The 23,252-nt window shown below is 41.3% G+C and overlaps 1 protein-coding gene across 3 annotated transcripts; it reads left to right on the forward strand.

The window, feature by feature from the left end:
* The first annotated feature begins 1,036 nt into the window (after positions 1–1,036).
* CDK7 (cyclin dependent kinase 7) lies at positions 1,037–22,750 on the forward strand. 3 transcript variants are annotated; one of them, XM_075590653.1, is made up of 12 exons: positions 1,037–1,236; positions 2,865–2,924; positions 6,650–6,683; positions 7,748–7,815; positions 9,592–9,660; positions 10,150–10,260; positions 12,812–12,930; positions 13,287–13,386; positions 14,161–14,247; positions 15,780–15,929; positions 21,412–21,559; positions 22,519–22,750. In XM_075590653.1, the coding sequence occupies exons 1-12, from the start codon at positions 1,156–1,158 to the stop codon at positions 22,542–22,544; spliced, it is 1,053 nt and encodes a 350-aa protein (XP_075446768.1). In that variant the 5' UTR covers positions 1,037–1,155; the 3' UTR covers positions 22,545–22,750. The 3 variants fall into 3 exon arrangements, with proteins under 3 accessions (XP_075446768.1, XP_075446758.1, XP_075446778.1); XM_075590643.1 differs by having other exon boundaries at positions 1,043–1,236; positions 22,516–22,750; XM_075590663.1 differs by lacking the exon at positions 2,865–2,924 and having other exon boundaries at positions 1,047–1,236; positions 22,516–22,750.
* Positions 22,751–23,252: the final 502 nt, after the last annotated feature.

Here is a 23,252-nt window from a genome sequence, read left to right on the forward strand (position 1 = left end):
GCGTACTGGGCCCAGCCCCTTTGAGGGGCGGTACTTATACGCACAGCGCACGTAGACGTCACTGGGACGGCAGCCTTACACTTTGCATTCCACACAGATTTGGGCTGTTGTGGAACCGAGATTACACACATTTCTGCAGGGAATTCATATGTAAATCAGTAGTCAAAGCAGTACTAGGGAGTGCGGAGTACCAATATGTTTTGTCTTTACAAACTTATGGTTCCAATTTCTCGTCTAAAAAGTGCATTTATTTGAGTTTTCATTCACAACATTGAAAATGAAAAGCAGATGCTGCCCAGACCATGATATAATCTTATCAACCTTGTGCAGAAACTGTTCCTGGATTTGTGCTTCTGCTGCCCTCTGACACTATGGTGTGATGGATAAAAACCTGATCGTGATATTGGTGCAAACAAAAAGGCACCAAATCTATTGAAGGCAAAAAAAAAATCAATCTTGTTTCGTTTTTTTTTTTTTGTTTGATTAGTTTTTTCACCTTCACAACTGGAAGAGCCCGTTTGCCCCTGTCCCTGTCCCTGGATACATCTGATCACCCTATCTCCTTTAAATGTGCACTTCCACTCAGGTCCTCATTGAAATGATCATATGTTTAAAAAAAAACAAAAACAAAAAAAAAACACCCGTGAGACTAGGTAACTTATTGCTGTTTTAATAAAAAAAAATTTTTTTCAAAAGACGAAAGTACATTACATCACGTGGTAAAGTTTATCAGCACTTCAAACCATTCCTGTTTTTTTATCCCCCCCCCCCAAACGGCTTCAACCGCCGAGTCTTCGCCTATGACGTCACAATGCATCCCACGTGACCAAATGCCTAGCAACAGCCGCCATCCGTCTACCCAGTGCACGTGGACATGTAGCGGGGAAGCTCTCTGCCCTCTTTAAAACTGTTGGTATCCATGGAGATAACTTGACTTCCTGCCCACCTCGCGGCTAGTTATTTGATTGGCTCAGCGGGGAATCTCTGTGGTAACTGGCAGCCCGTTACCAGGGTAACTGTTGAGCGGGGCTACGTCAACTTCGCGCTCCTATCGCGCGCTGGCAGCTTTTGTCTCCTGACCCCCGGAAGTAGAAGGCGGTGGGAGTGTCGCAGTGTTAAATGCCGGCGCCGCGGTGACAGGCAGCTGCCGGCAGGATGTTCGCTGTGGCGGCGGCTACGGAGGTGCGCTCCCGGGCCAAGCAATACGAGAAGCTGGAGTTCCTGGGAGAGGGCCAGGCAAGTGGCGACCCGCAGCGTGCTCTGTAACACTCATTGGGATCCACTGTCATGGCTGCCACCGTACTCGTGAGCACATGGAGGGGAGGGTGGGAGTAAAGCCCTTCACTGCCAGACGTGATGCATGGCACAGGGGCCCCCCTTGTACCAGCGAGAAAGTATAAATAACATTTACAGTGCTATGTGGGGAGTAACGTGGGCGCTATAGTACAGCGCTTACACCCTGCTTAGTGGTAGACGTTAGTACAGCATGGCAATGTTACACATCCTCTTGGCAGCGAAGGAGTTTATAGTGACAGCGACGCAACGTCGCGTCAAAATAAATGCATTGCCGCCATCGTGTGCGCCTATAGTAAGCGTGACTGAGTGACGGCTTGGTCGCGATCGCTGGAAGTCATCTCAATTTGATTTTTCCAGCGACCGCAGCCTGACGTCGTGTCGCCGGCCCTATAAGGCCACTGTCCCAGTGCCTTCTACGCGTGCGCTGTGTACAAGCACCTCCCCCAATCAGTCCGGTCCCAGTAATCACCTCGTCGTGGAAGGTGCAGCCGCGCTCTACTGCAAGTTTTTGCAAATACAAAAACATTGTATTTGCAACTTGTGACGGAGGCGTGGCCACACCCCCGCCGGCGGTTCAGCCAATGAGGGTGAACCAGCCAAGTGAGGTCATGGCCATGCCCCTGCAAAACTCCCACCACGCCCCCTCCCGTCGCAATCTCTCCCAAGATCGTGGTGAAGCGCAGTGCACGTGCCACCCCCTCCCCCTGCCAGGCGCACGTGTTACAGTGCAAACTGAGACCGCAGCCTAAGCGTAGCCTTACTCATCCTCTTGGCAGTGAAGGAGTTATGGCGAGGTAGCGCCATACACAGTTTACGCTGGGATTTTGATCCCCATTGGCCTGGGGAGGGGGGGGGACTTCTGTTGGTGATCTGGTGGTAGCTCAGTGCCAATAAACTCAACAAGGCAGCTGTCTTCCCACCGGGGTTGGAGCTCAGGCAAAGGGAAGACCCTGTGTAAAACGAAAAATGTGAGGCGCTTCTAATAGAGGTGCAATAAATAGTGAATAATATTATAGAAATAATATTTAAAGTGCTCATAAATAAGAAAAAATAATAAAATAAAATAGTGAACTTCGCTGCTCAACCCTCTGTGGAGAAGATCCAGTTCCTCCTGTCATGGAAGCTTGTGGGGAGCGCAGATATCACCATATGTGGGGAAAATATATATATAGTGTAGTATGCTTAAACAGATTCAGCAATCTATATAAAGAATCACGATTGGGGACTCACAATCTCCCAGTGAAAGTTCAGCAGTGGATACAATAATGTAGACTCAGCAGTATGAAAGGAGGACTTGCTTGACATGAAGTCCCAGGTATCAGCAGAACAAACCCTCAATAGAAAAAATGACACTCTTAGTGCAACATTGCATGTACACTATAAATCGAACTCCTGACGAAGCTGCTAAGCCAGTGAAACGCGTAGAGTGAACAAGCAGCAGTCCAGAAGTGTACCCTGAACCCCCCCTGAACCCGTGTGGATCTATTCTGCGATCGATCGCAAAACCGGAAGTGAGTCATATTCATGTTTTGCTTCTGGAGTTCTACTGACTGAATTTTGTTTCGTAGTTTGCCACCGTTTACAAAGCCAGAGACAAGAACACTGATAAGATTGTGGCCATTAAAAAGGTTTGTGTTTATATTAGTTGCATAAACTGCATGAATGTTATATAAAGAGGCGATCGTTTGCTTGTTTTTTAAAAACATTTTTTAAAAATTATTTTAGGATTGAAGCCGGGGGTCTCCGGCACTAAACTGTGTTACTCTCGGCTCTTTGTCCCCCTGCTACCCAAGATACTTGCCTCCGTAGGGGGTATTAACAGTTTTGATCAAAAGCGATCAGAAAGGTTCCCCCTCTATTGAGCACTCAATCCTGGAAAGTCTAAAGTGGACTGAAAATCGCCCTGTAGTCATTACTACAAAAAACTGGTAAGTTGCCCAGTATCACCGCGGAAATCAAAAATAATACAATTTTATTAATTCTACATTGAAAATGTTAAAAACACATATATATATGTTAAAATCCCCGTTCTGTGTGGCTAATGAGTAAGTAGTCCTTTTATAGAGCAATAGTAATTGTATGCCTCTATATTCTCATGTGACATCCAATAATCATCTACTAATGTAGTATGGCTACGTGCATATAGGTATTGATAATATATACAACGCCTATCTAATTAGGCTAGTGTGATGTTGTGGCGTGTGATCTGAAAATATGCTATTGCATAAGTGGTTATTCACATAAACCTAAGTGGCAGAGTACATATCAGAATAACAGGTCAAGATCTCTCATGTTATACCTCTATCAGAGAGTACTTCAATGCAATGCTGTTGCAAATTCAATTGTTGGATTGAAGCTAGATTATCACTCCATTATATCATACAGGTGTTTGAATTGCAGCTATGAGTTAAATGCAAAATGAGGTATTTCTTATCTTTGCAGCTAACAGCGATATAATAGACTGCTACAATGATAACCAATTGCTTCTTGCATATGTAGGGAGTACCCCAGTACCACCGCATGTACAGTAATGTGACCACAATAGCCGATAAGGCCAACCATAAGCCACTATCCTAGAGACACAACCAAAATTACATGGAGGAATCCCTCACAAATAGAGATATATGTTGGTACAAATCAGTAACCAACAGTGCCACAATATACAAGCCTGCTCGTAGCCGAACCCGATAGGATGTCGCCACTTGGAGTGACGCCCTACGTTCCCGACGCAACGTTTCACGTGTTCACCACGTTTCTTCAGGGGAGGAGGGAAAACGTGGTGAACACGTGAAACGTTGCGTCGGGAACGTAGGGCGTCACTTTTGTGATGTCACTCCAAGTGGCGACATCCTATCGGGTTCGGCTACGAGCAGGCTTGTATATTGTGGCACTGTTGGTTACTGATTTGTACCAACATATATCTCTATTTGTGAGGGATTCCTCCATGTAATTTTGGTTGTCTCTCTAGGATAGTGGCTTATGGTTGGCCTTATCGGCTATTGTGGTCACATTACTGTACATGCGGTGGTACTGGGGTACTCCCTACATATGCAAGAAGCAATTGGTTATCATTGTAGCAGTCTATTATATCGCTGTTAGCTGCAAAGATAAGAAATACCTCATTTTGCATTTAACTCATAGCTGCAATTCAAACACCTGTATGATATAATGGAGTGATAATCTAGCTTCAATCCAACAATTGAATTTGCAACAGCATTGCATTGAAGTACTCTCTGATAGAGGTATAACATGAGAGATCTTGACCTGTTATTCTGATATGTACTCTGCCACTTAGGTTTATGTGAATAACCACTTATGCAATAGCATATTTTCAGATCACACGCCACAACATCACACTAGCCTAATTAGATAGGCGTTGTATATATTATCAATACCTATATGCACGTAGCCATACTACATTAGTAGATGATTATTGGATGTCACATGAGAATATAGAGGCATACAATTACTATTGCTCTATAAAAGGACTACTTACTCATTAGCCACACAGCACGGGGATTTTAACAATGTATATGTGTTTTTAACATTTTCTATGTAGAATTAATAAAATTGTATTTTTGATTTCCGCGGTGATACTGGGCAACTTACCAGTTTTTTGTAGTAATGACTACAGGGCGATTTTCAGTCCACTTTAGACTTTCCAGGATTGAGTGCTCAATAGAGGGGGAACCTTGCTGATCGCTTTTGATCAAAACTGTTAATACTATAACCATATCCTCCAGAGCACCTCTCACTTTACACAATTCTCTTGTTATACATGGTGATGCGGTCCCACTAATCTATGCTCCGTAGGGGGTGCCAGTATCTCTGCAGGTAGTAGCTCTGGGGCTTGTTAGGGCCAACACAATGGCGGCTTAAATATCCCACGTCTTGTGGGCCAATAGGAAGTCGTGACGTCATCCCTTGTGGTTTCCTATTGTCCCACGTGACGAGAGTCACTTAAACATGGAGATACTGGCAGCCCCCGGCGGAGATAAGTATCTTGGGAAGCAGGGGGTTTCCGGAGCTGAAATTAACACAGTTCAGCTCTGAAGATCTCCTGCTTTAAATCCTATAATAAAATAAGTAAACAAAACAAAAAATGCAACATGTAGTGCTGGTTTTTTTATTTATTGGAGTGGGTAAATGAATGCATCACTTCATGTGCTATTTTACCAGTGCAGCTGTGAAGTGGCACTATAACAAAGCAATGTAACACAGTGAATCAGCTAAACAGATGCAAATAATACACAAATAATAGGTTTTTAATGTCTCACTCTTCCTGGGCGAAGAGAGCTGCTTGAAAAATTGTGTATATGCTGAAATATGTTAATAATCGACTTTCAAGTGATCACCCATTTCACAGCAGTACTCTTATGGTTTCCTGTCAATATATAATACAATATCAAATTTCAAACAAGAATAAACAGGTGATTTACAAATGATATGGGGATAAATTATGGGAATCCTTGATGGTGAAGGCTGTAGGAGTGCTTGTAGACATCAGGGTTAGCCATAGTCCCCAAAGTCATGCAGTAGCTGCATAGGCAAAACAAGATCTTATCTTGTATTAAACGGGTAATGGATGGAAGGGAAGTAAACATAATTATGCTCCTTTTTATAAAGCATTAGTTAGACCTCACCTTGAATATGGAGTACAATTTTTTTGGGCACCATTCCTTAGAAAAGACATTAAGGAACGAGAGTGCAGAGAAGAGCCGTCAAATTAATAAAGGGGATGGGTAACCTGATTTGGGGAGAGGCTAGCGAAATTAGATTTGTTTTCATTAGAAAAGAGGCGTCTGAGGGGATATGATAACTATATTCGGAGACAGTACAAGGAGCTTTCAAAATAATTATTCATCCCAAGGGCAGTACAAAGGACACAGGGTCATCCCTTAAGGTTGGAGGAAAGGAGATTTCATTAGCAACAAAGGAAAGGGTTCTTTATATGAAGGGCAGGTAAAATGTGGAAATCATTACCAATTGAGACTGTGATGGCAGATACAATAGATTATATATCTTTAAAAGGTTGGACTTCTTTTTTTAGAAAGGTATACCTAATAAGTAAACATGGGAAGGATGTTGATCCAGGGAGTAATCTGATTGGCAATTCGTGGAGTCAGGAAGGAATTTATTTTTCCCCTTATGAGAGATCATTAGATGATATTTCACTGGGGTTTTTAGTTTGCCTTCCTCTGGATAAATATACTGTAAGTACGGATACAGGATAAAAAGTATCTGTCTAAATGTAGCATAAATTGAACTAGATGGACATATGTCTTTTTTATTTTATTTTTCAACCAAATCTACTATGTAAATGTAATCTAATGACCTGTTTTTCTTATTATAGATAAAACTGGGTCACAGAGCAGAAGCCAAGGATGGTAAGTCATATTCTGTACTGTTACAAAATGTCATGTTTGCTTTTTGTATTTTTTCTTTTGTTGCATTAAGCTTGTTTGCTACATGGAAGAATTGCAAAATAAAAAGTAACACAAATGTAATTCTGCTGTAGATGCAGGTAAAGAAAAGGGAAGTGAAAAGTGTATATTTTAACAAAACAAAGGGGACTTTATAATGGGATGTGGACATGACCTATTGACACTGACCACTTTGCGTATGACTCACATGATGTGGTTGACTTGTTTAGTATTTCAGGTCACACAAGCAACTAAAAGCCCCATATACATGTAGTAGACGTTGGGGTGTTTGTTACAAACATAGCTAGGGGAATTTTTCCATGAATGTGATCTCCCAGACGTTCTTTACAACCACTAGGAGAAGGTTTTACGCTAGGTATTATTCAGCTGTCTCAAATATAAACAAAATGATTTCCACACAGGTTTTTAAATGTATAGAATAGCCAGTAGTGCGCACTTTTTTTTTTTTTTTGGTTTTTAATTTTTCATGCTTTCTATAAATGATAAGTTAACTCATGCAGTGATCTATTAACATCCACCACCAGCTTAAGTTCTTTCAAATCTAAGGCTGTCTCACACTTTAATCTGGTCTGTAACTGTTTCATACGCTCATAATATATATTTTCTTTAACTGTGCATGCAATGTCTTGTATATAATGTATACCTTGTTCATTTATGTAACTGTATTTGTAACCATGTATTATTTTGTTTTACTCTGTGCCCAGGACATACTTGAAAACGAGAGGTAACTCTCAATGTATTACTTCCTGGTAAAATATTTTTATAAAAAAAAAAAAAAAAAAAAAATTACCAATTCAGTCTGACTGTTCTTGGAGTTGCACTAATCAAAGGCGAAATCTCCCAGCCATGGTGTTTCTGTCCTGAAGAGATAGACGGCTGCCACCGGGATCACTAACTTGCACTTAATCTATACACTGAGAAGTCAATCCAGTTTTAAAACCAGTTTATTACTTTGCAAGTATTGATGCTGTAACATTGACATTAAATATTCTTTCTGTTATGTACAGGCATAAACAGAACTGCATTAAGAGAAATCAAACTGTTACAAGAGCTAAGCCATCCAAATATTATCGGTGTAAGTATGAACTGCATCAGATCGTCACACAGCAGGAGAGCTAAAATAAGGGGTTGTAATAGATTCAAGTCACCAAGTACAAAGATTGGAAGGGACTCTCAACTAGATATATTTTGGAAATGCTTTTGTTCAATAATTGACCGCACAAACGAGCAGTAAAATCTGTTTGGTCAAAATTACAAGACATCTGTACAACTAGCAGCATATATAACAGTAATGCATGCTGGGTTTTGTTATTTGTTATGCATACCACATGAACAGCTGTCAGATGACCGTGATAAGATGTAAGAAATAGGCCCCTCCCTATATGGTGTAATGGTGCAGATGACGTGATATTGCATAAAAAGCCCAATTCAATGAAACTGCATTCCATTGAATTCTAATTATATGCATTATTACACCTTGCAGCATAAGGGCCATAGGCTCATGGTTTAAGAATGGCCGGCCAATAAGTGTGTGTGTTCCCAGTACAAACGAATTTGTGATTTTAATCCGTGCCCAGCTGGAGTTGGATTTTAAATAAATTGGTTTCCATCGGCCCCTATAAGACTCCCTGCAGTTATTGTTGTCCTGCAGGGTTTATCTTTCTGGTACAGGAGGGTGCCTTTGGGCTTCCCTATTATCGGGCAAAGGTGAAGCTTTGCATGAAGTCCCCTACAGCCACATTACATTAGGCCAGTGGCTATATAGATTTCTTGATGGCTACATGTTACATACTGTATGTAGGCTTTGCTCTAGCTCTGTAGCATTACTTCAGTACTGCAGTATTTTCTGCTGTGCCCCCTGAAAAGGAAACTGCTTTGTGATATCCCCATTCATTTGTAGGAGAGATGTACAGTGAAAGTGGGAATTTTTCGTATCCTTATTCTTTTCTTCTAAACCTTCCCTTGCATTGCAACTGCCCCCTCCCTTTTTTTTGTATGTTATTGTGCTGTGTTTTTTAATTTGTGTAAAGTTTCTTTATTTGGTGCAGAGCAGGGAGCCTTTTATAGGAGCTGATGGAACCTGATTGGTTGACTGTCCTACTGCCATGCACATATAACATATATTATCTTTGCATCAATGCATTATCTGTGCATGCATGGTCTTCTATATATTTTTCATTTAACATAACTCTGTACCCAGGACATACTTGAAAACGAGAAGTAACTCTCAATATTACTTCCTGGTAAAACATTTATTTAAAAATAAATGGAGGGATTAGAAGAAAAGGAATACGAGTTATAATATAATTCCCCTTATCTGTAGGGTGCATTAATCTAACTTTGCCTGAAATTGTGTCGTTTGTAAAAAGTTTTTATTTATTTTTTGTAGAACCCTATTTTGGGAATTTCCTTTTATTAACATCAAATAGTGACTCTAAAGCAGCAGTGTCGGCTACTCATCTTTTTTTTTAAAATTTTTCGTTGGTTATGATTTTTCGTTTTTTTTTTTTTTTGTTTTTTTTCAATTGTAATCTTTCCTGAACTGTGGGTTTTTCTGGAGCTCAGCGATGGTTCCCCAATGTTCGTGCACCCCACCCCCTGGTTCCAGAGATATTAGTAGTTTTTTCTGTGCTGGTTTTGACACAAACTATGAATCTGGCTGCAGATTAGACATGTGCCAGGATCATTTACCACTCTGGAAACGGGGATTCCCTAGATGTCAAAGAACCTCAAATGAGCTCCTGGGAACCCCCACTACATTATTTATTTTTAAAGTATACTTGGAATTGCTGCTTTTTAGATGTTTAAGAAATTATAAGCTGCTAATTATATATATATATTTATTTTGTAGCTCCTGGATGCTTTTGGTCACAAGTCAAACATAAGTCTAGTGTTTGATTTCATGGAAACAGATCTTGAGGTGAGATTGCTCTTTGAACAGAGCTGCAAGGGAAGTTTACTTGGGAGCAATACCATGTAGCCGGCCCAAAAAATAACATTGGCTTCCTTAAACAAATCTAACCATGCTAAGAGCAAAAACATTTTTCGTTTTTTTTAATTTTTATTATAAATAACAAATTGCATCTTGGGGAACTGGAGGGCATTTCATTGGTTTCTTTACCTACTGTATATCCCACTCAATGAGCCAATAAACAGGAGTAGAGGTGGAGAAGGGGACTTTTTGTGTATAAACTTGTTAAATGCAGTGTCAAATTTTTGTTTATGAATGAGCATCCTGTGTATACTAATGTCCTTGTAATTCGTGCACTTTGTTCCTAGTTCTCACGTGTGTTATATTTCTCTGTCTGTGTACTGTTGCAACACACTTTTCTCTTTTGAATAAACATGCAGAGATATTATATACTGTGCATTTTCCTTTTGTAGTTCCTGTAACTTCCTTTGTTTGCAGGTTATAATAAAGGATACCAGCTTGGTTTTAACCCCTGCTCATATTAAGTCGTACATGCTGATGACTCTGCAGGGGTTGGAATATTTACATAATCTCTGGATCCTGCACAGAGTAAGTAAAGACACAAGTGCCTCCCTCTTCCCCCCCCCCCCCCTCTTACTACGTTTACTTGTGTAACACCCTTCCACGCCCCCCCCCCCCTTTACGGGAGATTTGCCATGTTGTGTGTACTCTGGTGCTGAGTAGCTCACTTGTTGTAAGCCAGGAAGCCTGAGTCTTTGCGGTGTTATTGGGAATGGCAACGGGACATATCGACAGGCAGCTGGTATTCCCCACATGAACCCCCGGTTTCAGTAAGGACACAGAAATTGAACCGTTCACCTTTTTATTTGGCGGGCCAGGACCCGATTCCATCTCTTGCAAGAGAGGTGGTACTTACACGACCATCACATAATATCTTAATACCCCAAGGCCTTGGGGCTAGTCGCCACCCCTTACCCCTTGATGGGGTAAGGCAGAACCCGCCTCACTCACTGGGGAGAAGGCTACATCCTGGAATTGTTCTCCTCTAAATTTGGGTTAAGAGCCTCTTATATACCTGGGGAGGGGTTGGTGACCCTGCCCCAAACTGGGCAGGTGCTGGAGGAGGTCCCGGTGTCACACCATACCACGTGTGGCCCCTTACACTCCTCCCCTACACCCCCCCCCCCCCCCCCCCGCCCCATTTCCCAGTCTGCACCTGGCTATGGCGGCAAGCTTGCTATTGTGCCAACGGACTCACATCCTGACACTGCACTTACCAGGGCTTACATGCCAGGGCCGGGAAAAGCATAGCCAAGAGCACTAGGCTACACGTGCTTAAAATATGTAGTTTGTGTGTAACTGTAGCTGAGAGGTCTACCTTGGGGGGACCTTAAAGGACCAAGCCAACCCTGCAAATGTTATTTGTATAGTATTGAAGCAGGGGGTCTCTGGAACTGAACCCATTAATTTCAGCTCTGTGGACCCCCTATTTCTGGAGATACCTGCCTCTGAAGTAGGTATTAGTAGCTGTGCAAGCAGGGCATTAAAGTTTAACGCTCCAGCATCACATGGGCCAATAGGAAGCTGTGCCGATTACGTCATGGCTTATTGACCCGTAGTGCCAGAGCTTTAAACAGCGGACATATTGTGAACCCTGGTAGCCGAGGAGAGCTGCTACCGGCTCCTAGTTCGGCGGTAAGTATCTCTCTGGAAGCAGGGATTCCCCTGAGCTGAAATTAACAGAGTTCAGCTCTGGAGACACCCCACTTTAATCCTATATAAAACAAATATGCAAGCTTCGATTGTCTCTTTAATGTAAGACACAGGAGACATGGTAAGTTTGTATTGCACCAAATTTGTAACACTTTACCACGACTCTTGTGCAGATTATTGTCCTAAATAGGACAGCTTGACACATTCTACCGGCATTCGTCTGAAGAGATAGACTTATCAATCTAGCTTTTTACGTGGGCTGTAAAATTGTGGGTTTATAACCATTTAGATTGCCAGCACTTCTGCATATTGTCTCATCATGAGGTTAGTGGTGGGGTTTCTTTTTCTTTTTTTTTTTCTTTGTGGTCTCAAGACGGGTATCCGTACTTGCAGAGGAGATATGTAAATACACTTTAAGTGCCATTTATTGTTTTTATTTGTTTTAATACTATACATTCTTGAATCTCCAAGTTACCTGGTTATGAGGGGTGATTAGGATTCTGTCTGTTTGGGTGTATTCCTGGAGCAGTTTTCCTTTGTATTAGGTGGCTTTGCTTAATATTCAGTATAGCATAATCTGTTGCCACACATGAATATTTAATTCAGCAGAATTAGTTGCAGCACACTTAGTGTGTCAGTGTCTGGTTTGCATGAAAGATGCCAATAAATGGTGCAATTGTTGGGATTCTATTTTAAAGACCTACGTTGTGGTTTTTGCTTTTTAAAGCAATTCCGTTTTGCTTTAGCATTATGGAGTCTTGATTTTATCTATAGACGAAAATAAGTTTCACATTTTTACAGGTATTGATTTTGAGAAATTGAAACAGGGGAGGGAAGATTTTTGATAAATATTTAAATACTGAACCACGTTAATTTCAGCTCCGGGAACCCTCTGCTCCCTGAGATCTTTACCCCCGTATGGGGTGCCGGTCCCAGCTCTGCAGGTTTCAATGTCCTGGTCATGTGGGCCAATAGGATGCTGCAAGTGATGGCGTCACGGCTTCCTATTGTGATATGGGACATCTAAGCTGCCATTTTGGAAGCCCAGCCAGAGCTGCTACCGGCATTCCCTACGGAGGTAAGTATCTTGGGAAGGAGAGGTCCCTGGACCTGAAATGAACCCATTCAGCTCCGGAGACCCCCATTCTAAAGATGTTTCTTTAAAAAAAAAAAATCAAATTGGGAAAAAACGGCGTTTAAATGAATGTCTCCCCAGATCCTGGAGCATTCTAAAGGATACCGTGGCCATATTAAGAAAATTATGATTCTCCCCCCCCCCCCTTTCAAAGCAGGAGATGCTCAGAGATAGATGTACATTGTGAGTGAAGCTAATATAGGCTTCTAGTGGGAATTGCTGCTTCAAATGAAATGTAGAGAGCCCAGAAACTGCATCGATTTGTCTGACCTGATTCTCTTCTCTCCATAGGATCTGAAACCAAATAACCTGTTGCTTGATGAGAATGGGGTCCTTAAATTGGCTGACTTTGGTCTGGCAAAATCATTCGGGAGTCCGAACAGAGTTTATACACACCAAGTGGTAACAAGGTATTCTCTTTCAATCCAATCCTGTTTAGAACCAGGAAGTTATTGGTATAAAACCACACGAGGCATTTTTATTATGCACATGCAAAATGTATATGTATGCAACACACGTAGCACACAACATACATGTTGCCCACATAAAAATAAAACTATTAACCAGTAATTTTATATTTAATATGCAAATCCTTCCATTCCAAAACGAAGTATCCATCTTTTTTTGCCACCTGGTGTTGACGAGTGTGTAATTAAGTAGCTTGTTTATTTTGCGATACATGCTTTATTTATATAGTGCAAAGTGAACATTCTGCTTACCAGAGTTCTGGAATAAATTCCTGTCTCTCTAAATCCTGCTTCCATAGGTGGTATCGTTGCCCAGAGTTACTGTTCGGTGCTAGAATGTACGGTGTAGGAGTGGACATGTGGGCCGTTGGCTGTATTTTGTCAGAGTTACTTCTAAGGGTAAGTGATGCAAATTGTATATTAGGGCCCTTACCTTTTTAATGTGCCTTCACAAAGCAAAAGGCAGGTGTTGCATGTGGGGAAAAAATAAATTGTCGGTGTTATAAAGGATCAAAGTTGATGATCATATGATCATATGCTCATTTGTAGATCCACCCACAAGAGATAGACATATGTGGAGTTACTACACTTTCAGTCCAATAAATGTAGCCACATTATTGTGGCAGGCACTCGCATAGTCCTAGTTATGTGACCACAGTAAGCTGTGTACTGCAATGTAGAGTTTATACTGACCATGACTGAAGATGTACAATCAGTCTCACACTGAAGAGATCCAAAATGGCTGTCTGTGAGTAGGTTTCCTGGCTCTGCACTTCTTTAACCCAGGCTATGCTGAAAAGTTGTGTAATATGGCAGGCATATGCTTATATAGGGTCAATGAAGAAAAAGGTGACGGTGTGCTCATTTGCATGTCATTTCCCAGAATCCCTGGCTGCAGTGGAAGTATTATATGCTAGCCGGTAGTGGGGGGGGGGGGGAAGCATTATTGCAGAGCTGTCAGATGTGAATGTATTCACAAGTAATATTTTTATTTACTTTACATCTTCAGTCCAAACTTGTTCTTAGTCTCCCTCTAGTAGATTTGTATTTATTTTTTCCCCCTCGTGTGGGCAAAGAAGCGTTAATGTGTTCCATGAACTTCCGGCCACACAGCAGGTGAAGTATCAACATGTCCATTATGTAAAAACATGTCACTTCAACCTATTAAAACAGGTACCGTTTTTGCCTGGTGACTCTGATCTGGACCAACTAACAAAAATATTTGAAACTTTGGGAACTGCAACAGAAGAACAGTGGCCGGTGAGTATCTAGCAAAAAACATTCAGGCAATTCGTTCAACCATCTTCTGACTGGTGCATTATAGAAATTGGGATTTCATCCCAATATAAAAAGCATTGGATCTCATTGCAGTCGCACATTATCACACTTATCGCATTTAAACAATTTGATAGTGGCTAAGGCCAAAGTGAAAATGTAGTTCAGCGCATTGTAATATGGGCTATCCAAGTCTCACTACAACGGGCCAGTGGGAAGCTGCAGTGTCATTAGACGTGATACTGTGGCTCCATATTGAACAAATGGGGCAGCAGTCTTTTTATTTTTTTTAAATTTTATTATTATTATAAAAACCTTTATTAGAGAACTTACTCTTGTAAAAGTTATAAATCTCTATTTTTACATGGTGAAGTATGCTTGACGATGCATTTTATTTTGTTACAATAGTTTCACATTTTGTAAGTTCCCCTTTTCCTTATTTTTATTAACACAACAACAATTTTTTTGGTAAAAGAAAAAAGAACAACCTTATTGTATATTGTCAACCAATATGTAACTCGCCCAGGTTACACATCTGTCCTCGGACACCGTCGGCCTGTGTTGTGGGGCCTATCGATAGTCTTGTCTGGTCTTTTGCTTTCATTTTAATGACCCATAAGAAAAAATGAAACGGTGTGAGTACCTGGAACTAAGAGCAGTGTCTGCTCTGGGGGACCCCCTGGTTTCAATTTGGCCACAGAGCCTCCAGCGGTAGCAATCGTGACTGCTCTCGAGAGGTCACACGATTGCTTTCTGCTTCTTCATTTAGTTTGCGACCAACGCCCCTTGGTAAACTAGCAAAATCCCATGACCTACATCCTAAGAGTCCTTGGGGTGCCAATAATCGTGGTATACGCTGTATGTCTAGAGGGCACTGAAGGGGTTAAAGGAGTAACTGTTCTACTGTAGCTTCCTTTGTTAGATCCCTTCAACAACCGCTGAATAATACGGCAATAATGGAGCTGATGGAAAGCCAACGGCTTATCCAAACAATTCACTGCATACCTTTCACAGGGTCTGGTTACTAGGCCGCCAAAGCAGAAACACTGCTCAAACAATTGTTTAATTCTGTAAGTGTCATCTTTTTCTGCTGAGATCATTAAACAGGCACAAATCGCATGCCCGAGTAAACATTTTATACCAAATTATACAGTTGCTATTCATATTGGTTTCTCGTTATTTTTTTTAAAAATAAAATGTAAAAAATTGCAAGCACCATTATTGTAGAACAAGTACCTTGTAAAACTGAGTCGTGCTTTCTCTTAAAGAGTGAGGTATAAAAGGGGGAGGCGGAGAAGATATGAAGCCCATAGGGGTTCATAGATCAAAAACTATGTTTATAGATTAATATTTTTGGTATATAGATATAAGGTACGCTTTTCTTCTTTTGCTGCACTTACTCATAGAGTGTGGATTCTGGGTTTGAACTTTTGTAGAGCTCACTTACGTTATAGGACGCTTTTATTTGTGTGGCTTTGGCATTTTTACAGAAGAATTCTCTTCTCTTCCTTATGCAGGGTATGTCCAGCCTGCCAGACTATGTAACATTTAAGATCTTCCCAGGAACCCCGCTCCATCTTATTTTTACTGCAGCAGGTGATGATCTGCTTGATCTTCTGCAAGATTTATTTACCTTTAACCCATGTACACGATGCACAGCTTCCCAGGTAAAGTCGTGCTCCCAGCCTCTGAAAAGGAACCTCATATTGAATGCATGCAAGTGAGCAGCCAACCATCCCTCCACAGGGACTCTGCCAGCTGCAGCCTGCTGCAGTTTACAGTTGTAAAACCTGGCTTGGTATAAAGACAATGGTACCATCCATTGACCATGATTTTATTTTGTATTACCTATTGGTTTGTATATAAGGAGGCGTAAAAGATTAAAACAACTATACACTTGTATTTCCGGATAGGAAAGTATATTGCACAATACAGCTGAACTGTTATAACGCGGTGCTCGGGGGCCACAGAATGAGACCGCGTTATAACCGAGGATTAAAAAGAAATAAATAAAAAAATTGGTCGCCGCGATCAGGGATTCCGCATCCGCCGTAGGGGGAGAGCGGGGATAACTAGGCCAGCTCTCCCTGAAGCCGGTTTCGCAGCGGCAGCCCCACGCAGCACTTACCCAGTATCTGCTGCAGCAACTGATCTGTGTGCTGTGCAAGAGAAGCTGGTGAGTCTGCGAGAGGGGGGGTGGGGGGGGTGGAAGGATCTCACGGAGACAGGAGAATCCGGACAGGAGCCAGCCCTCTGCTCTCCTCCCCCCCAGCAGAGGTACAGGGAGGGAGGGAGAGGTGTCTGTGTGTCTCTCTGTGTAAGTGATTTTCACTGAATGCCAGCTTTTTTTTTTTCTTGTGCAAGATGACTTCCATAATTGAGCTCCTTACATTGACTCCCTGGGGCCTGTCATTCTTGTAATTGATGTTTTCAAGTCAAGGTTTAGGTTTGGGGCACATTAGGTCTCAATAAAAACTAAAGTGAGTGATTTGACTCAGCTATGCCCTTTATCCACGACTTCCAATAAGCTTAAACTCATTACTGCTCAAAATTACACAGAGGCAGTGGAGAATTCCCAGCTAAAATGTGCTGCTAAATGAAACCATTTTATTGCAAACTTTAAATGATGTCTGATCAGACAATGTTTATTTAACTCATTTTAGCCCCTACTTTAAAATGTTTAGAAAGTTGCACTTATAGCAGTACAGATCCCCACTTGCACTTAAAACCCTGGAAAAATCACTGTACACTTGATGTCAGATTTTCCACGGTTGCCAGCTATTTTTCTTAACGCATGTGAAAATGCATTTGTGTACATACTTACATTGTGCAAAAAAGGATTTGCTATCGCTCTCCTATTATATTGATTAATTTGTGCTTGTCAATCGGGTGCATACGGGAATATGAATTGGCAGAGAAAAAGGGTGGTTGACAAGGCAACCAGAAAGAAACCTATGTGCACTCTCTGACCAATTGAGGCCTAGGAAATATTCAATCCTTGGATGAACCCCTATATAGCCACTCACTAATATGGTTGGCTAAAATCTTTTATTAAACATACTAGCTGATATACCCGGCGTTGCCCGTGATGTAATGTTCTGCCTCCCCCATCCTCCCTCAACTCCCTTCACCCCTCTTCACAACTGTTCAGGCTTCCCCCTCCTTCTCTCCTGACTCCCTCCCCCCCCCTCTCTCCAGACTCCCTCTCCCCCCCTCTCTCCCGACTCCCTCCCACCCCTCTCTCCTGACTGAATATTCATAGAGAGTGCACATAGGTTTCTTTCTGGTTGCCTTGTCAACCACCCTTTTTCTCTACATATTTACATTGTAATTCTGAGAGCAGTTGCTCCATTAGTTATCAATGCAAACTGGCAGTAAAGACAATCGGGCTCCTTGTGTGCGTCCGTCCGGACATTTCTCTCTGCAAATCCTGGAAGTTTGCCCTAAAATAATTTTTTTATAACCGTGAGCCACGCTCACACCGTGTTATAACCGGATCTGCGTTGTAGCGGATCGTGCTAGAACGGGGTTGAGCTGTACAAGTACAGATGACTTCTGACTATGATACGAAAGAAAAACCAAGATGTTTTTCACCAGTCGGACATCTTTGACAAGATCTATTTGTTTCTAATCTATTTATTTTTCCCCCCTAAGTTAACAATAGAATTTCCTTTCTAATCACAAAGTGTTAAACCCTTTAAAATCATAATTGTCTTATTTCTAATACTAAATGTAAATATTTGTTTGCGGTGTCACTCAAAACTAATTGGAGCCTAGTGTCTCCGTTTCCTGTTTCCCATCAGATTTCAATTCTGTTGTACGGGCTTTTGAAACTTGACAGGTTTTTACGGACACAAGTTTTGTTTTACTTTTTGTTGGAAATGGCATTTATTTTAAAAGTGGGCCAGGGCATTTATAAGAAGATTTCTAGAGTGCTGTTGCTTAATAATAAAAAAAAGCCTTAAAATACTTTATCTACAAAACATGTACGTCTTTTTTTTTTGACATGTTTTTGCAAATATCCCTTCCTGTGCTTTTGAAACTGTTTCTTACACAATTAACGAAACTGGTCATTTGAGTTGATCTGTCTAGTATCGTACATTCCTGGCATGTTTCCTGTGTTGCCTGATGTTTTGTTACATATATCGACAATGATAATTTTCTGGCTGACTCAGAACTGTAAGGCCTCGGCCAGGGTGGCACTGGGCGGACGCGCTCACGCTGGCCGCTCTGTAACACATTGAGGCAATGTGTCTGGCCAGCGTGAGCAAGCGCCTGCGCATGCTCTGCGCTTGGATGCCTGCAGAGCAAGCAAATTTGATTTTTCTGCTCGCAAGCACGTCACGTGAGCGGTTCGCCCAATGAGGGCAAACCAGCTCTGTCGTGGCTGCGCCCCCAGACGAGCGCGCACCTAGCCGGCCACAAATTGCCCTGGCTACAGCCCAAGAGTAAAAAAAAAAAAAAAAAACATTAGAAAGCTACTACATAGGTGCTTAGATTTTAGTATCCAAAAGCTCCACTACTTTTGTGACTGTAGGGTTTACAGGGAGAGCTGCTTAAAATGTTAGACAAAACATTAAAAGTATGAATTGAATTAAATATACTTTATACGGCATTGTACAACCCCCCCCCCCCCCCCCCCCCCAATTTGTAGGACCGGCTTGTCATTTCAACGTTGAACTCTCTGCCAGCTCTTTAAGAATTGCTCTGCCCTGACTTATTCAGTGTCTTCACAAGTTTGTCTGCAAACATCCATCATTAACGTACAGAAAGAATACAGAAAAATGGCAGGGTGGGAAGCCCAATACAGCTGTATTCGGGGTAAAAGAATTTAAGAAATGTTTTAACTTAAATCCCCCCCCCCCCTTTCTCTGTTGCCCTCTTACACCAGTGCACACTAGGGAAGGGGGGAGGGGGTGGGAGAGAGAAAGATCTAAAAAGTTGGATTCAGTTTGGTGTCCAGCACCTGAAGCACCTTCTGCAATAACAGGCCTCCTGCCAATTTTGCTGCTCTGCAAATGTCTAATGAAGATGTTCACTCTGCCCAAAATGCCTCGATCATGTTGGTTGAATGTGCTTTACTGTGCTGCAAGGGTTCCCCAAATGTCTGGGGTTTTTTTTAATTGGTCACTGCCACCACATTGTTGGAATTAACCTTTTTATTGGCTTCCTGAATAGCTATTGCTCGCATGCAAGCAGAGCGCAATTGCCTCTAGTTCAAACACCAACTTCCATGTATGCATATCCATATCCTGCCATGCCATCGATAATGCGCATGAAGAAATGCATATACAAGTCAAAAGTTAGCAGTGACTTGAGACTCTGCTAGGAAGATCATCTGGATAGCAAATAAAGTTATAAGATGATGTGCTCTAAGCTTCAATCCCAATTAGTGGCCAAAAAAAACCCCATCTGTGTATGACATTGACACATTAGGATGTGCAATCGGAATGCTAATTTATGACCTCATAACACACGTTCCTTATTCCATTTACCCAGCTCGTACGGGTTCATGAGCTTGTGTGTTTTTGGAGACCATATACTGGGAGGAGGGGAGATTCTCTACTGCCCTAGATATTCCCTGAACCAATGGGACTTTCCTCCCTATAGGAGAACTCCCGATGACACACTGACCTCCAATGGTGGAGAGTCCTAAAACAACAATGCTGCAGAGCTCCACTTGCTATGTCCTGTATAACAGGTAGGACCAAAAAAACTGAACAATTCAGGATGGAGATAATCTTAACGAGCTGAGACATGTTAAAGTTGAAATTACATGCCGTTCCAAAAGGGTGGCGGGACCCATGGTGTGCATTACTCGGCGAGCGCGACAAAGAAACAGATTTCCTTCCCCCCCCACACCTCTGTACAAACACAGGGACAAGTTCAGGAATAAACCTTAAACATTTGTGAGCTTGTGTATTTAAAAATTGGCTACTTTTAATTTCCTACAGGGGGTGCCAGTGATGCATTAGAATATTACCAGCCCCTCTTTCGGCAAAGGATTTAAATGGTAGAAAACTAAGCAGTTTCTTTCAGGCACAATGCTAAACAAAGCCCGGAGCCTTGGTGCACTTAAAGGCCCAATCAAATAAATGGGCTTTAAAGAGGCAATCCCCCACTTAAACAAATCCGATAAGTATTTTTAAAATCTCTCCCTTATATCTCCATAGTAACTAAATGATTTGGAGACTTGCTATAATGCTTTCTTAATTTCTTATAATACTATGTTGTAAATTGTTCCAGACGTTTTACCTTTTGTTGTTTTTATTTGGCTAATAATGGTACTGGCAGCATACTTAATTACCAAATAACATTGGAAATAATGTGACCCCGCAAAAATAGCTTACTTTTTTTTTTTTTTTTACAAGCCGTAAATAAGTAAAATGATCCTTCTATAGACGGTATTGAGTCTTTTTTTAAAGAAGACCATGAAGAAATGTTTTTTGCCAGTTGGTGTGATGGCCCCTTTAAGTTGTGCAACGAAGTAAATATGAGCCGTGGGTTAATTCTTGCTTCATACATTTGCACCTCGTCTCTCCCCCCCCCCATCACCCGCTCACTCTCTATAGCCCATACTGAAAATAAGCTCAATATGATGCCTGGTTTTAAAGCAGATTCTCAGCCAAATTTGTCTTCATTTTTAATTTTGTTTAGTTATTTTAATTTAACAACCAAACCTGAAGGGTTCACGTGCCCATCTCTACTGGTCACCCCTCCAGGCAGCCCAGAGCGGCTTTCCATGCCGTATTTAAAGAGCTTCATCAAAAACGGTCCTATCTGGAGTCTCTCCAATGAGGTTCTTCGAAGCCCAGTGGTGGTAGCTTGGCAGATGTTAAATCCGTTTTGTGCTAATTTTTTTATGAATAAAACACTGCGGTCGGCTGCAAGGGGTCTCCGTCACCATCTGGCTTATCGAGCGGCCACAAGTGTGGATTTGTTCTTTTTTTAACCTGTTTAAAAATTAGTGAGCAAGCAAAAGACAGCGGTAGCAAATGGGCTGTACAGTATGTCGAAGAAACCTTAAACAAATGTGCAGGATAACGTCTTTACTAACAGATCTCTACCAGCAGCACGTTGCGCCCAGAGATCACTTCTATGAACAAAAACAGAAGTAATCAAATAATCCCCTTTTCGGTTTCACTCCAGGCACTCCGCAAGAAGTATTTTAGCAGCCGACCAGCACCAACTCCAGGACACTTGTTGCCAAGGCCCAATTGTTCTGTAGAAGTACTAAAGGAGCAGCAAAACCTTTCCTTGGGCATCAAGAGAAAGCGTACAGAAGGAATGGAGCAAAGTAAGTCATTATGTCTGACTGTGACTTGGGATATGTTTGCTGGCATTTTATTATTTTTTTCTTTGCATTTCATTCAGCTCCAATTTTGTTTTTCCCTTGTGTTGACATACTTTCTAATACATGGAGAGAAAGGAGTTTAGAATAATGAATATTTTAAGACCTTTTATACAAAAGTGAACGCCATTTCATGGATGGTTTTTGCACATGTATAAATTTGTACCTGCGTGGGAAATGCTGCATTTTTAAAATTGCTTTTAACGACCAACTAGAAGATCAATTGCTGTGTTGTACATTTAAACCAAATGTATATTGTTCGTTCTGGACTTTATCCTCTTGGGTAAATCGGTCAGAAATGAACTGCAGCAATTTGGGAAAGACCCAAGTCTTAAACATGCAGTGATAAAGCTGTAACCTTAATGACTGTTTGTTTGTTTTTATAAAAATGATTTTGCTGAGGTAATGTCCTGCTTTAATGGCCGGGAATGTGTGTAGATCTTAGAAAACTGGTTGGTGTTTTTGTTCTTCAGAATTTTAATTTGAAATTATTAATCCACAAATAAAAGTACCACTTGTGAGCACATTCATGTCTCAGACAGGTCTGCACACTTGCCTTTCCCCATTATCTCTTGGCATACAGCGCTTCCACTGCAGCCAGGGATTCTGGGTAATGACATGCAAATGAGCACACTGTTACTTTTTGCTTCATGTCCATTTTAACATGGATCCTTATACGCTTATGCCTGCCGTACTCCCTGGCTGCAGTGGAAGCACTGGATGCTAAGAGATAATGGGGAAAGGCAGGGTTGCAGACCTGTCAAACGTGAATGTGCTCACAAATGGTATTTTTTGCCAATCATTTCAAAATCGTGAAATTTAAATGAGTGCAGTGAACATTGGTTGTTGCACTTGCATAGTAGGTTTCATACTTTTTTTTTATTATTATTCTTTCCTTTCAGAAGACATTGCAAAAAAGCTGAATTTTTGACCGCAGGCACAAGCCATTTGTACCCTAATAATTATTGCTGCTATTACTGGACTGGATAACTGCAGAAGTTAAACCTGGTGATACATCACTAAAGTGAAAAATCTTGTAATATATTGTATGATACATAGGCAAACCTTGAATTTGTTTGTCAGCTGTAACAACCACCAACTTGAAAACTATTATTTTCTTTTATATGTAAATTAAAACTGTTAAAAAAAAAAAACAACCTATCTATTGTGAATACTAAACTTTGATACAATTGTTTAAGTCCTGAAATAGGTGGAAAGGTCTTTTTAAAAGAATCAAGTGCATACATTTTATCCCACGGAGGTGCATTTGACAGTGTAGCGGATGTATTTAAAAATGGATTGGGTTTAAAGGAATTTGTATACATAATCCAATTTACTACAGGTTGCAAAGCCATAGGAACTAAGATTAATTGGTTTAACAAACAATGAAACATTGAGATGTTTTGTGTGATCTTAGATGTGTGAAGATTTTAGAATGTCTACACAACATGATTAAGAACATGCAAAGTAATAGAGAGAGGTACATGCACACAATAATATGGTGCTGGGGGGGGGGGTACTTACTGATGCAGCGACCGTTATTCGAACACTTCACGCGTCATGTACATCGGAATCCCGATTTGAAACCGCGGGATGAATTCCAGCCTTCCTGCACTAAGATGCGAGCGCGGCGAGTGCA

Source organism: Ascaphus truei, chromosome 1 (genome assembly GCF_040206685.1).
Source record: "Ascaphus truei isolate aAscTru1 chromosome 1, aAscTru1.hap1, whole genome shotgun sequence".
Lineage (NCBI taxonomy): Eukaryota > Metazoa > Chordata > Amphibia > Anura > Ascaphidae > Ascaphus > Ascaphus truei.